General features: G+C 31.5%; 1 protein-coding gene across 1 annotated transcript; it reads right to left on the bottom strand.

Annotated features, from left to right (window-relative positions):
- Positions 1 to 12555: 12555 nt before the first annotated feature.
- Positions 12556 to 15130, bottom strand: LOC111000971 (U-scoloptoxin(19)-Sm1a-like). Its single transcript, XM_022270600.2, has 3 exons — positions 14996 to 15130; positions 13929 to 14066; positions 12556 to 12695 (listed from the first exon to the last, which is right to left on the bottom strand). The coding sequence occupies exons 1-3, from the start codon at positions 15045 to 15047 to the stop codon at positions 12568 to 12570; spliced, it is 318 nt and encodes a 105-aa protein (XP_022126292.2). The 5' UTR covers positions 15048 to 15130; the 3' UTR covers positions 12556 to 12567.
- Between the last annotated feature and the right edge of the window lie 699 nt (positions 15131 to 15829).

Raw genomic sequence — 15829 nt, 5'->3', positions numbered from 1 at the left:
TATATTTAGCGCTAAATCTTATACTTCTACGACGTCTCTACTCTTTTGTACGTCGGTGCAAAATTCAGAAGCGTCATTGTTCATTTGAGCTATAATTAATGTTCGTGCAGAATGGATAGCGCGGTTTCGCTTGAAGCTGTGGATTGTGGTGTAATTAAATATCTTGTTATGGTTGCGAAATTATGAGCTTATAATGTTTATGTTTGTTAATTTACGAAGGTAGGTAGAGTACAAGACGCCGAATTTTAGATCATTTCATGCGTATATTAACATAATTTTTGCGTTACATTTTTCTGATACATTTAACCTATAGTTTAAATTAAGTTAGAGTTTTAGCAGGTAAATAAACGTGCAATTCTGAACCAAGATGTGAGATTTATTCCTGCTGTATTGGTGAGGAAGCGGTAATGTCGAAAAACCGGGAACGCGTCAGGGACAAATATTATCTTAAGTTAAACTGATTTCATTCATCTTTTGTCTGGATAATCTCGATATAATCTTCTCGAAAAAGTACACTAACACACAAACACAAAGTGGATAAATTCTAGACGTAGACATATAATACATAATGTAGCGTCAATCATTATTATCACTGAATAAATTCTTAAAAGAAAATTATATTTCTCTTGTCTTTCCCTTCACTGACATTGGTTTATGATTTGGATATTTTATACCTTCGCATCGTGCTTACAAACATCGTAAATCACCCAACCAGCTGGGTACACAATAGTGCTTAAGAGCAACTTATATTAATGGTGTGTCTTAGCGTATTTGTACGGTGTATGGATTTGGGTTTTCTTATGGGATTTACGCGCCGATTAAGATTGTTTTGTAAGACGAAGAAACAGTTATCAGCATTTTAATATAATATCGTTATAAAAATAAATACAATGTATCATATATAGTTTAATTTAAACAAAGTCATGTTAGTTACACCACTTATAATTCAACATCGGCTGGACCAAAGTTAGTCATCCTTTTTTGGTGGATTCTTCCCCGTTTCAAATAGCGGAATAATTAATAAAATATCACAGCATGTGATGCCATCTGTTGACAAAACTACGCATCATTTTACATGAATTCGTGTCAATTCAAGTAATTCCGATCTTGAAGTGAATGACGAGATACATAACTATGCTTTGTGTCTAATAAAGTTATTTCTTTCTTTCTTTCTTTCTTTGATCTAGATCAAGACATGTGTTACCTCATAAAACAAGCTATCTCTCTAGCGAGAGAAGAGGCCTAATGTTTAAATGTTATTATTAGACTATTAGGCGGAAAGAAGTAAGCCGGGTCAGCTATACCATAGTTGACTATAAAATTCAAAGATCCGTATAAATATACACCAGAAATGTGTACAATAGTTTCAGTAGACTAAAGCGTTCTTATTATATATATATTGAAATAATTTAAAGTCAAAGATAAGACAGGATGATTGCAACCTTAATTACTTTTAGTGTCCTAATGGGATATGCATAACAATCTAGGTTGAAAAGATAACGAGTCTTTGGTTTTGATTTTATAACAACCGTGTTGTAACCTGGCTGAAATTTTTCTTTTTCACAGGCGAAGTTTTTGATGCCTCCATTTAAATTACACACACAAACCTTATCAATTTGTTTTCATTCTCTATTTATCGAATTTTTACTATGTAGGCGAAGAACATTGTAAATACAGTATATTTGAATATTGAAAATATTTTCTTAGATATTTTCAATAAATATAATTTTCTTGTTATAGTGCAAAGTGGGTAACATTAGTAACTGCGATTTCTCTTCCTATTTACTAAGTTTTGGTAAGTTATTATTACTTGTAAAGTCCTTTTAAGCAATTACTTTGATAGGTAAGTCGTTTGTGAATACCTATTCTTATAATGCCAAAATAATCCTCTTATTTCTAAACACATCACGGTGGGATCTAACGGATTACGGTCGATACGCTAGCAATTTACGTCGGATCACTTTAAGCTGAAGCATAATGCGTATTATTATCTCAAAATGAAACGGTGTATACGATTATTAGTAATCGTTTAAATAAATTAAAGCAACGAAAAAGCCTTTGTAAACTAGTGAAGTGATTAACTTCATTGATGTATTAAATATTGTATATAATGCTGCAAGCGTTAAAAAGGCACAAATACGAAGAAGCTGTTATAAATTACTTTTAGTGTTTTATTTATTTGTATTATAATTTTGTAATGTTTATTATTTATGTCAAAAATACTCACTCTAATGGCTCTGCGACCTAAAAATGTTGATTTTCACCTCCGCAACCACCTCGGAAGCTGGCAGCTTCCGCCAATTGCTGGCTTTCAGCTGCAGTATGTCCTCCTCCACTCTGTGGTACCAGCGGTACCAAAGCGGAACTACTGGTCTCTTACCACTAGGCCGGCTACAGTAAACTTCTTTCAATAGATTATCATTTATTGAATAGATTATTACTTATGGAAATCATTGTAAAAAATGTTACATGATGTTTGATGCAGTCAAATATGCTTACAGTCTAATGTCTATTTACCACGTACCATCAAATACTGTATATCCCAATAGAGGCAACACAAGAACAAATATGTCTTTAAAAAAAATATCCTTTGAATATTTCGTTACGTTTAAAAACTTCTAATCTCGCACCATCTATAAGTATACATAGTAAAACTTAGTCGTGAACAAAAAATAAGTATTAACACCGCTTATTGGTTCGAAGTACCATCCGATATTGGTAATGTCAGCTATTAATACTAAGCGATTGATTGATGGCATGAGATAACACAATTATTGGGCATTATCATCTCAGCCTCAGTTCAATGCATTAATATGACACAAGCACTATTACCAAACTGGGCTTGAAACAGGAGTTTAGTATTCGAGAAATACCTTAACGGCGCATTGACTGTTGATTACCGGTTATTGTAACCAACCACGCCGTAATAGTATGAAAAAACCGGTAACGATATTTTTATTCATGAGAGCTATCATAACTGACCAATTTTTTGTTATACTTTTAATATAACTACTACAATTTGCGAGGAAAGAATATGGTCGCGGAATTAGAGATCACAACAGCCTTCACACATTGTCTTTTTATATTAAGTTCTACAATTATCTTGACTCTTAATAAGAAAACAGTATTTAAAATTTATAAATAAATGAATGACGTGTAGCAAATAAAAGTTGTATCGGTTTGAATACATAGCATAGATTCTAACAAGATTTTAACCTAAGTTTTTAAATATATTAATCGTAATTTTAAATAAAGCTTTTTCAAGCCACAGATTGCATGTTTTATTTAACGATTTTTTTGTCAAGCATGTGTTCAACTGTCTCTGATATACATTGATGATTGGTTTAAAATGTGCTGACTGCCTCATGTTGTTTTAGTTCACCATAAAAAGAACTGTTATGTTACGTTAGTAGACACACATGACATGCATCACAAAACCATTGGTTTATAGTCGGCGTTCTAACACAAGACCCAGGATTGTGAGATGCATGCTACCTCTAGATCAAAACTGTTATCAGGCTCACGCTAGATGGTAACTAGCATAGATATATATATGTTCTTGCTATTTTTTTATGCAATTGTCTCAACGGTTTTATTATAAAAACCGGAATGTAGTAACACAAAGGACACATATTCCACGTCAGTATAACTTATTGACTCCTAACGAAACACGAATCCTAATTATATATTTTTGTCATATGGTATAATTTACTTTATTCAAAACAAATAACATAATATATAAAAATATACCTAATAAATAACTTTAAAATTTAATAATTAAAAAATATTATTAAAATAAGGCAAGATTATTTATATGATATTAAAAATAAAATATAGATAATTCATCACAATGTTTTTTTTTAAATTTTATTATACTTAAAGATGATACCAATCTCTACTTTCATATATTTCAAGACACCAATTTAAAAAATACAAATCAAAGACGTAGGTAAATTCCTAATATAAAAATTCATATTATTAAATATAATACCGAATATTACAACGTAAATGATACATCTAAGTTATTAATCCCATTTTTAGAGCGTAGATATTAAGTGCTATATGGTTGTGTATACACTAAGAGCAGAGAAGATAAATTAGGTTTCTCATACACTTTGATATCTTTGTAGCTAAGTGTATAAAACAAGGCCACGTTTACTTATAGCTTAGGAGATGATTTTTTATTTCTGTTACAGTGTATATTATGAGATTAACACAATTTTTAAGGAATATAAACATCTTACAACAGCTAAGAATGATTTGTCACTTCTCTTCTCAAATATCAATGAAATTTTAATATCTATACAATTATAATATTAAAGCTTTATGTAAATTTTTTTCATTATTTCAGAGAACATCAAGATATTTCTGATCGCGACTTCTCATAAATAATACCAAGCTTGTACTGTACAAAACTTTGCTGCGATCAGTGTCCACTTACCATAGAGAGTGTCCAGAGGAGTAGTTCAGACTAATACCTGCAGGCGAGGTCCATTATCGTACGTCAAGGCAGATTACAAAATGCCATCAGTATCACCTCGACATTTGTCGTTCCACAACTGAACGTCTCTTAAGACCATTTTGCCGCACATCACCACTATGTAGAACTAGCTAGCTATACACTGAAGTATTTACGTACCAATTCGACTAAGGGTCCTTCAAGAAAAGAGCGTATCAATGCTTAAAAAGCTGGCAACGCATTTTAAACTTTCTGGCAATGAGTTCATAGGCGGCTGTATCAGTTAACATTAGTTAGGCCTTTTTACGCTCGCCTCCTATTACATAAGAAAATAATATTAACATATTTTTAACGCTATCCACAGCTTCAGCTCTTTGCATATGACCCGTCCTTCTCCATTATGTTATCATAATCCAGCAGCACACCTGATCTTACAAATGAATAGGATTATGAATTTATAGAGTGAACAGGTTATAAGAAAATAAAGGTAGTTGGAATTTTATTCTGTTATCTTTTAAGTTATATATTAACCCTCTTCGTGATATTTATAATATGCGTCTAGACGATCTTTGTGATCTTTGTTTACGTAGCTGTTATTTTAACCCACGTCCTGGTTGGTTGGTGGTGGATGAGGAGAATACAGAACAGCATTCTACAACTGAATCTATTGAAAAATAAAAAAAACATTTATTCATATTGGTAACACAAAGTACACTAAAAACAAATAAAAATTACGTTCATTAAATAGTATAGCTAACTGAACTGATAGCATTGATTACTGATTGTAAAATGAATACAGATACACCCCAAAGATCTTTCGTTTTTATTTTTTTTATTTTAGTTGTTTACATGTTTTTATAATACCATTGCAGCAAATGCGTATAAATATAAACTTATGACTGCAAACAGGAACATTTTATCTTTTCAGAGTTATTGTTTATTTTAAGTGTTTCGACTAAGCGATTCTACACTCTTGCCTAAAACTTTTTGAGAATTTCTAAACCTCTACCCTGTCATAATGATACTGCTTTTCATCATACAACTCATACAATTTTAACTTACATTACTATAGATATTATCAATATACGTTGCCGTACTGGCCCTTCCTCTAGTAGGTAGGTACAATAAAATTATATGATGTAAACGGATTAAGTATTCCTTGAACTACAGTGGATTTTTTGCAATTGGTACAGAAACTGCTCTATTGTTTTCTAAGCTATCATATTTACCTGAAGGAGGGCTATACAAACTAACAATGATAAATTTCTCCAGCTCCACACAAGATACTTCAATAAGGCGTTCCACAGAGAGGCTCACTATGTCCTTCCTTTCTTTAAATCTTAATTTTTATGAAAGAATATTAATGAGCCATCGCGTATTGCATTTCCTCCGTAGAACTACCAATCTGATTATTACAAAAATTACGTCATATGTCAACATTTTCACTACTCAATGATTTCTAGTAACCTTTTCATGCCCTGTAGATTTTGGTGAACCAAATTGATAGTATTGTTCTTAAATTTACTTATCTTACTTACAAATTCTTGGTCAGAGAGACTCTCTGTTGTCTTAGTATCTAATTTAAATTAGAAATGCTATTTCATGGAATATCTTCCAAGGTCTTACTAACAAAAACCTACTCAATAGAAACAGATCGTCTCGCCAAGTTTGGCTGTTTTGGCTTAAACATAAACAATAAATATGATATCGAAACAGTTAAAGTTAGTCTTTTAAAATATGTAGGTAAATTATATCTAACCTATGGCAAAAAGTAATCATTACAACTAAAGTACCTATTGGTATCAATTAGCGTAAAGTTTTTATCATACAATGTAAATGTATGCATTATCTGATTTTAAATATGTCTCACATTATTTTCTCTCTGTGTGAAGTTTTTACTACAAGGAAATGTAAACATAATCATATTTTTGGTATTAAGTGAACACAATTTTTTATTTGAAAACTCTTTTTGTTTCAATTCCCTCTATGGCCTATAAATATAATTAAATTATCAGTTTTAATGGTACTCTCGTACAATATTCTTTACTGTTAGCTGTTTATAAGATTTCATACATTATTTAAAAATTGACTCATTTCTATCTACTGACTGTCAATAGAAATTGATTGAATCGCGAAAACAATATTTAAATTCTAATCACTACATAGTATAAAACAAAGTCACTTTCTCTGTCCCTATGTCCCTTTGTATGCTTAAATCTTTGAAATTACGCAACGGATTTTGATGCGGTTTTTTTTAATAGATAGAGTGATTCAAGAGGAAGGTTTATATGTATAATAACATCCATTAAATACTGGAGAAGTACTGTTATTTTTGAGGTTTCTAATGTGATGTCGTAAATAATTATATTTTTTCCGCTTACATTACAAACGCAGGCTGAACCCTACGAGTTTTATCAAAATAATGTACTAAGTATTGTACACATTGAAAAGGTCTACAGAAAAGTCCATGATGGTATATGTCAATCTCTTATGGATAACCCACATTTTTATATACAATGTTCACAGATTTTCTGTAGTGTATTTAGTATCAGCATTGCACCCGTGCGAAGCCGGGGCGGGTCGCTAGTATAGAATAAATTCTAAGACATGTTTTATTATTACATGTGTCTTTACTGACAAATAAGTAATTTAAGTGTAATCAAATTTACTAATAACACTACATTAAGGGGAAAATACTCTGATCATCTGTTCTAGTTTTACATACCACAACATGAATAAATGATTTAGAAATTACATTAAATACCTTGTTATATATTACATTTCCTAACTAGTAATATACTGTATTTCATTAAGACCCGTATATCAAAAGTGTTGGCTTACAAGGAATTTGTAGATAAAAATTAAAAGATTCAAACATACATATTTGGACACGTGTTTGGAAGTATAAAAATATCATACTTTTTCAAAATCCAACAATATTCCGATGAAGTCGTTCTATTCTGTTGAAACGAAAAAACGGCGCGGCGTAGCACAATATAATGAGAGATCGGAATCTATCCCAGGACGGAGACCAATATGGCGGTGACAGGAAAACCCTCTTTATTTAATGAAAAGATATTCTCAAAGGGACTTTGATTCTGTATAAATTACCATCCTTATGATTATCATTTTTCAGAGTGTTGAATGACCACTTGTAAGCTTGTTAAGGAAATCTGCCCTATAATTTAGGTTCTGGTAGTTTTTATAATTGGTATATTTATCGATAATATACATTTGCCATCGTGGCTTAGGTGGTTAACATATGGTATATACTTCGAACATATTTTAGCAAATATAGTGGCTGTTTCATAAATGTGTAATGTTATTTATTACTATAGTACTATTACTTCTTGTTTAGAATTAACATTGTATGTATAAATAACCATATTTTAGATTATGTTACAGTATAGTGTATGGCTTAAACTATTGCAAATAAAAACTCTAGATTCTGAGTATTTGGTCTTCACTTTGTTCTTCAATATCTGACGTTTAGATAGGAATTCTAAATTAAAATAAATTTAAAATTGAATTAACTACAAGTCTATTTCTATTTTAAATGTAAGGTTGAAAAAGTCGAACATCAAAGGACTAAAAAAATTATTGCAAACATAATTATGAATCGTAATTAATAGTTGACCGATTGATTAATACATCAATAGACGAAACGTAAATTGTTCTTCACAGCCTTTCCATTACGATGATAAAGTGTGAATTGCACACTGTATTTCCGCATCGAAGCTAATATGAAATGGGTTGACAGGAAATTAATATTAAGTGAATATTAACGAGTGATTTTTCAAGTGTTATTCATACATTAAGGTTCACAACAGTCATTTTTTTCAGATCGTAAGCTATCATTGTATGAGACGACAATCATTTTGGATCAGATCAATGTGAGATTTACGATAATAATTAATAAACGTATTCAATAACTTTCTTTTACTTCGTTTATTCAACACATACATATATTTTACAAACGCGTCGAATGGATGTGTTGAATAAACAGAACTGACATCATTGAGTCAATGATTCTAAATTAACAATTTTGAACACGCCCCGGGCTCAGCCTACTTGCAAACTGTCTCCTGCAGTTTTAGGTTGGATTAACTTGAAATAATACATTTTCAAAGTTTCAAGTCTCAAACTTTGCGCATCCTAAAACGGGAGATATTCAAGCGACCGCGATACTAGTGAAAAGTTTTCGTTTCTTGAAAATTTTTAAAGAGTAGGTATTTGTTTTCTTTTTGCAGGCTAAATTGACCTGATTACCAACGTAGTCGTAACATCATCGTACCATTTGGCAGATTTTATTACTTGCATTTTCTTATAATATATATTTTGAATAAGAAACTTGGGTCTTTGTTACGTTATATGTATTGTTAGTAGTTATATTGTAATCAATAAATAAAATCAAACAAAACAGGCTTTTTCACAACGGCTGTTATAAACATTTAGTTGAGTAATAGACTTTAGACATTTAATAGAAATTATATTTTTCTATGAATAAATAAGAGGCCACGACGACCTCAGAAAATAATTAATACTAGGTCTATATATTACTTTTTAGTGCACATTTAAATAGAACCTTCGTAACCTCTTTTGAGGTTTATGTATTACTTTAGTAGTGCCGCACCAACTTGCACCGTCTTTTGATTGACTCACAATATTTGAAACAATTTCACGAAACTAAGAAAAGTATTTTCTTTATTTGACAAATAAATATGTAAACCTTCAAGATCAGTAGACTTCGTGTTATATTATATAGTTCTTTACATAATTCAATGTTTCCAATTCATTGCAGCTACGTAGACATCGGATACTCTTGTATATACTATATATATATATATATATACTATATATAATTTAAAAATTTGAAAACAAAACAAAAGCATGCAAATACAGGGGTAATAATATGATTTTGTCCCATTCGGTGTCGAGACCCCTTGGTCCGTGAGGGAGCGCTATAAGGCTTTTTAAGGAAAAAGCTAAAAGGTAAGCCGACATCACTGGAGACCGAAGAGCTGGCAGCTACCTCTGTCAAAGAAAAGTCTAGCTATTCAAAAGAGGAACGCTGCCAGTATCTTCGGAACTTTACCTAAAGGATATCCATTTAACAATATTTTTGTTATTATATAGTTAAAGGTTTTTAGTTTTAGATTCAAATAATGTTATTTAAAGATTGCTCAATAAATGTAGTATCAGAAATACAGCTACGTTTAAATAACATTCTTCAAATCGAAACTATTCATAATATTTCCATATTATGCTATCAGTTCAGTAGCAATCATCTTCACTACTTCTTATTTTAGCAAAACTTCTACTCACAAAAAATTGTACATTTAAAACACGTTAAATACTAAATGTCTAACAGTCCAACGAACTCCATTAAATTGCTCACATTCGCATAAGTCTTCATTACTACTCAAGAGGATCCTAAATAAACTGCTCTCCCAAATATACGTAAAAGTCGACTAATCATCAGGCTCAAAAGGACAAAAATATACTCCAAATTGCTTATTCAAACTTGTCCTTTCCACTCGTTTCAGTGATGTATGCTGACGTATTAATTTTTTAGCGATGTAGATGCGAAGCTTTCAAGTTTCAAAGGCTCTTAAGGGAATCAAATATACAACGTATCTGTTCTAAGTTATGATTACGTTAGTGGCTCCGACATGTTTTGGTATTTGAAAACGTAAATTATCAATAAAGCTTTTTAAATATTTGACGATATTTAAATTATCCAAATACTTAGGAGTTCGAACAAATTGTATGACTCACAACTAGGCGATTGAAAAGGCGCTCTGAGTAAATGTAAATTTAGAATTATCGTTTACCTATATGGATAAAGTTATTTTGAGTTTTAAGTTTAAATTATTTTTTATATTAAAAGATGAATACTCCACATTTAATGAAAATTTAAAAAATTGTTCATTCGTGTGTTAAGAAGCGTAAAATAAAACTTCTTAACAAAACTATTAGTGTTTAAAGTTGGCAGGGAAAATTAATACATAAAGGAAATATTATATTAACGTAATCAGTAATCATATAGATTTTAGAAGCTCAAAATAAAAATGTAGATAAGTTTTTTTTATTAAACATAATTCTATACATTTATTGACATATAAAGTATAGATATTTTGCCTTTCATGAATATCGTAACATAATAAACGACTAAATAATGATTCAGTTGTAATTTATGAAAAGACTTTACATACAATTGACTTACACATTTGAATGAGAAATCGGACAAGTCGTATCAAATGAATAATTAAAGTAAATGTTTATTCGTATAATAGTTTCACGGCAATCTTGTATCAAAACGCGTAAATAATTCCACAAAGCCTGTAAATCGTCCATTAGAGGCTCCATCCGCTCATTAAACAATAGCAACAACGTACTAATGAACCTCACGATATTCATTTGTATAATGATGCGTTCCGCGCACCCGCATAGAACAATGAACACGCAACACTTTCTCTTGTACAGTTGAGGACAGTTTAATGAAAACACGTTAAAACACCTGTGCAGGGCACGCTTTCTTCAAATTCTAGACAGCAACGCTATAGTAGGCATAGGCACCAAAGCATGCGCTTGATAAATCGACCATGTTTGTTCGACCATGTCCGATACTCGAATGGATTTCGACATTTATTCACATCACGAAATCGATACCTATCGCTGGGAAAATTTAATTAGCAAGATAAAATTATCAAAAATACAGGCGGCTGGTTGGTGAGAGCAGAAGAATTTTGTGTGCAAAACGATCGTCGACCAGAAGTTATGCGTTTGAATCCTAGCTGTGCACTATAGCTGGTTGTTCCAGCTATGTTTATTAATACTTCCTTAAACAGTGAAAAGTGATGAATTCTTTTTGACCTATATTGGCGTGTATAACGTCTTTCTATAAATCATGATATCGATTGTCTAACCGATAAAACATTTAAAATAAGCGCCTTTTCATGTGTGTAAATGTGTAATGTGTGTGAGAAAATTTCAGAATGCTAAACTAACGGCCATAGATGCTTCTAGTGACGTATTCTTTAATAATAGTATTATGGTGTTGCAATCATTAAAAAATGCACACGAGTGTACAATATAAAATAAATTACAGCCTCGCGTTGTCTCGGCCGCAGCACAAAGCCCAACCTTAACTGACGCTTTGAGATACAATACCGTTGTTCAGAAGTTTTCATTCGGCTTTCATCACAGCCGGAGGTAATAATATTAAACGTTTTACATGTAAATTGCTGTGAACGGAATTAAACAAAGGAATTCTAAGTTCCTTTTAAAATGTGTTAATTGTGCCTCACGAGTGGTGTGGGTTCACGATTACATCTACAATTGTATCCTATACTAACTTTATGTTTGACACTTGTGCAGTTAGCGATTATCAACCCTAATATTGTAGGACTATTTATGTGGCCTAATGATTTCTTTTTCTGTTGAAAAACCTCGTGATGAAAATTATACCGAAAATTTACAACTACCAAAGGCTTTTTGCTTACAGAGAAAAAGAAGAGAGACGCTTCTGACATCGAAATCTGGATATAATATAGTGCCTCACACTTTGAAATCCATTTTCTGTTAGTTGAATCTTATATTTTATTCTTCTATTGTATTAGTGTACCGAGCGTTGGTGTGATGATTTTGTATATAACAGGTTATAACGCTACTACATGCATGCATAAGGTATAAATTAATATTTGTATTAATCTACCGTTCCACAACTGTGCGTTTTTCAAGGCTGTTTTTGCCGGGCCACTTTGCCACTTTGTGGAACCAGTAGCCCTCTGAAGTATTTCCGCCCCAATTCAACTTAGTGTCCTTCAAGAAAAGAGCATACCAATTCTTAAAAGGCCGGCAACGCACTCGCGATCCCTCGATTGAAAGTGTCCACGGGCGGCGGTATCACTTAACATCAGATGAGCCTCCTGCCCGTTTGCCTCCTATTCTATATAAAAAAAGTTTATTTTAATCCAATTAGTCGAAGCAATAAAAAACTTACAGTTTTGTTCGGAAATTTTAATAACTTAAGCTAAATCTAATTGCGGACATCATTATAAAATTCCAAACTTAAAAATACAAGATAGGGGGTGTTTTTATATTCATCATTGCACTAATATACAACAGGTTTCGCCCTGGGAGCAATCGTTGGCTCTAGAAAACGTAAGATCTTTTGGACATTTGAATGATACGCACTCCCCGCCTCGACTTCGACACGACAAAGTACTGGACACTGAAATAATGAAAAACAATTATTTATCTACATCAAACAGGATAGAGGATCTCATTGATCGGATCGTTTTATAAATATTATATTTTGTTTGACATATAATCTATTCGTGTTTTGGTGATTGATGATTTCCATCGAATTGAACAAATTTTTAAAATTTCGGGTATTTTTAAAGTACTCGAGTACTTTCTTTTGGAATATGACCTAACTTGCGAGAGTAAATTTTATATTCAATATTAATTAATATTCGTAAATAAATTTTCTATTGTGCCAAAATACAATCAGTGAGAAATAGTTAACATGCATATACCAATAAGCGAGTTCAAATTCAAAATTCTGATCCTATTAACAAAGAGCTAATTGTAGTTGGCCATTGGATCATGTGAGTTTGATCATTTTTATAATGAGTTTAAGCTAAAAATGCATCGCTTAAGCGAAAAAAAGACTACCAATTAAGACAACTACTAAAATATTACAGAACGATAACAATCTTTTCTTCTTGTAATATTGTACGTCAGTTTCACCCTCTCCCAATACACCTTTAAAAATTTCACAAGAAGATATTAAGAATTAAAAAAACACATAAGTTGCTCTTCCACAATATTCTAAAAGTAAGAGAAATATTAAATAATACAATGGGTTCTTATATATTCATGACATAATATCAAATTTATTGATTTCTTTCAAATTGGAGTCTAAATATATTTAACCGCCTTATGTCTACCTTGTGATTCTATCATATGGAATACTTCGAGATCGAACCCATGATGATGAGAACAAGAACTTATGCATGACTTGTGGCCACGCAGGTAAAGCATAAAGTAGATTGTGATTATTTAGTGTAATTTAAAGTTAGTTAGTTGGTTGGACATACCTACTATAAGAGGAGCAGATCAATGGAGCAAAATTGTAACAATATGGTAACCAAGATGCCATAAAAGACACCAAGGTAGGCAATTTAAAAGGGGGGGGGCCGAAGAAATCGTGGAAATGGCTGGAAAGACCTGGACAAGATTAGTATACAATAAGGATTAATTGAGGAAAATGGAGGAGGCCTTTGCCCGAGGGCACATAGAATCAGTTATCGTAGATTAACAAAAACAGTAATTATAATGTATATATTTTGTATTCTGTTATAAGGCTGTAAATAAATAAATAATTTTTTTTTATTTAATTATAACGGTGGCAACTATGTATTTAGTATTTATCGAAAATGCGACACTGTTTTATACTTACAACAACATTTTATCCCATTTTGTTCCTGTCTTGGACAATAACCCGTCAATTGTCTAACTCCAGTTGGACAATCTTCCGATTTCCTACACTCTCCATTAGCCAGAAGGCACGGTAACTCGTTTATTATATAGCTGTTATCTAAAAAAAATATATTTAAAGGTAAGTAGTTGTTTGTACCTACCTGTAAATGAAGTTAAGTTACGTTTCAATAATACCCTTGTAGATAATATTTTGAGACAGGAGGCGTAGCGGATAAAAGAACCTAGAATGGTAGCTGATTTCATAATCGGGTGGTGCGCCAAGTAAATAAATAAAAATCAAACCAACCTTTATTCTTTTTCTCACAAAACCTTCATACATAAACAAGTAACAGTTATTTATTATTTTAAGTAAATTGTCTTTTTTCTATTGTGCGAAATACTTGTTTCTGTGAGAGTGCCTTTGAAAGGTAAGTAAGATATTTTTGAACACCTGTAAAACTGGTGGTTTTACAGGTGTTCAAAAATATTTTAAATTAGTATTTAAGGTTAAACATAGAAAGGAAAATATATATTAATAAGACAGTTAAGTTCTTAACATCTGTCTAAATTATATTCTTGCTACAACACGAGAATGAGGTCTGTACGTTTATTTACTAGTTTGAACATAATATAATATCCGTTATACTCCCTGTACTTTAGTACTTTTTAACCCATAGATCGCATTTTTTTATGTTACAGGAGGCAGATGGGCAGGAATCTCACCCGATGTTAAGTGACACCGCCGCCCATGGACAATCGCACTGCCAGGAGGCTCGCAAGAGCGCGTTTTCAGAATCTTTACGCTCTTTTCTTGAAGGACCGAAGCACTTTAAACTTGTATAGATAAGATATTATATTTCAGTTTAAATTGGGACTACTCAAACATCATTTATTCCTAGCTAGATCGATTTATCGCCCCCAAAACCTATACTAAATTTCATGAAAATCGTTGGAGCTGATCAAGAGATATTAATATTTATTCAATATATAATTTTATTACTATACCACATACCTATGTCTTATGAATATAAGAAGTTTAATTATTACCTGCAGAATTAATTGCAATGCAGAACATTAAGAACACTGTCAACTTGAGCATTCTTTTTTCAAAATATACTTGTTTTGCAACGACCTAACACCAACTGTTTGCACAGAATGGCGTACCCCTATCGAATGCTAATTCTGTCGAATTGATAAAATCGTTTAAAAGAGGTTAATTGCTTAATTTATTAAGAGTGTTAAAACAATTAGTTTCTCAATTTAAACCAATCTTATCTGTTAATTGATTGGTAAATGTTTTTGTATACTGATAAAATTCCGTTGCAGTTTTTGTCTAAAAACTTCTGAATTTTGTTTGGCTTATATGGTAATGTGATATAGTATTTTTATGCAGATGTGTAAAATAATTTTTTAAAATTAATAATGTGTGTTTTATTTTTATTTTCTAATATATTTTGAGTGCAAGTGTAAGCAGTTAAATTTAATGATATCATAGACTTATTTTTAATAAATAGTATGAAAAAGGATAAATCAATATATTTTTGTCACTCAAATGATATAGAAAGTAGAGTAACTACAGCATGCAAGATTTACTAGTTCATTACTATTTTGCATAAATTTTTTAAATTTTACCGAAACCATAATTACTTTAAAAATAATTCCACCATCCAATAAATCGTTTCGACTGTTTGACCGATTGGTAATATGTAAACATTGCATTACTAAGCAAGTGAAGCGGTATTATCAATTTACGACCACCATTTCCATAATATTAAGACGATTTCCCTAAATTTTTCGTCAAACATTCCCTCACGTAAGAATTCAATCAATTGTAAAGAATTTTCTTTCCCCTTTCAAAGCCGTGTGCTCGTCGCTTAAACC

This window comes from Pieris rapae, chromosome 10 (genome assembly GCF_905147795.1).
Source record: "Pieris rapae chromosome 10, ilPieRapa1.1, whole genome shotgun sequence".
In the NCBI taxonomy this organism is placed as follows: Eukaryota; Metazoa; Arthropoda; class Insecta; order Lepidoptera; family Pieridae; genus Pieris; species Pieris rapae.
The sequence above is the reverse complement of the archived record's forward strand: the minus strand, read 5'-3'. Positions and strand labels throughout refer to the sequence as shown.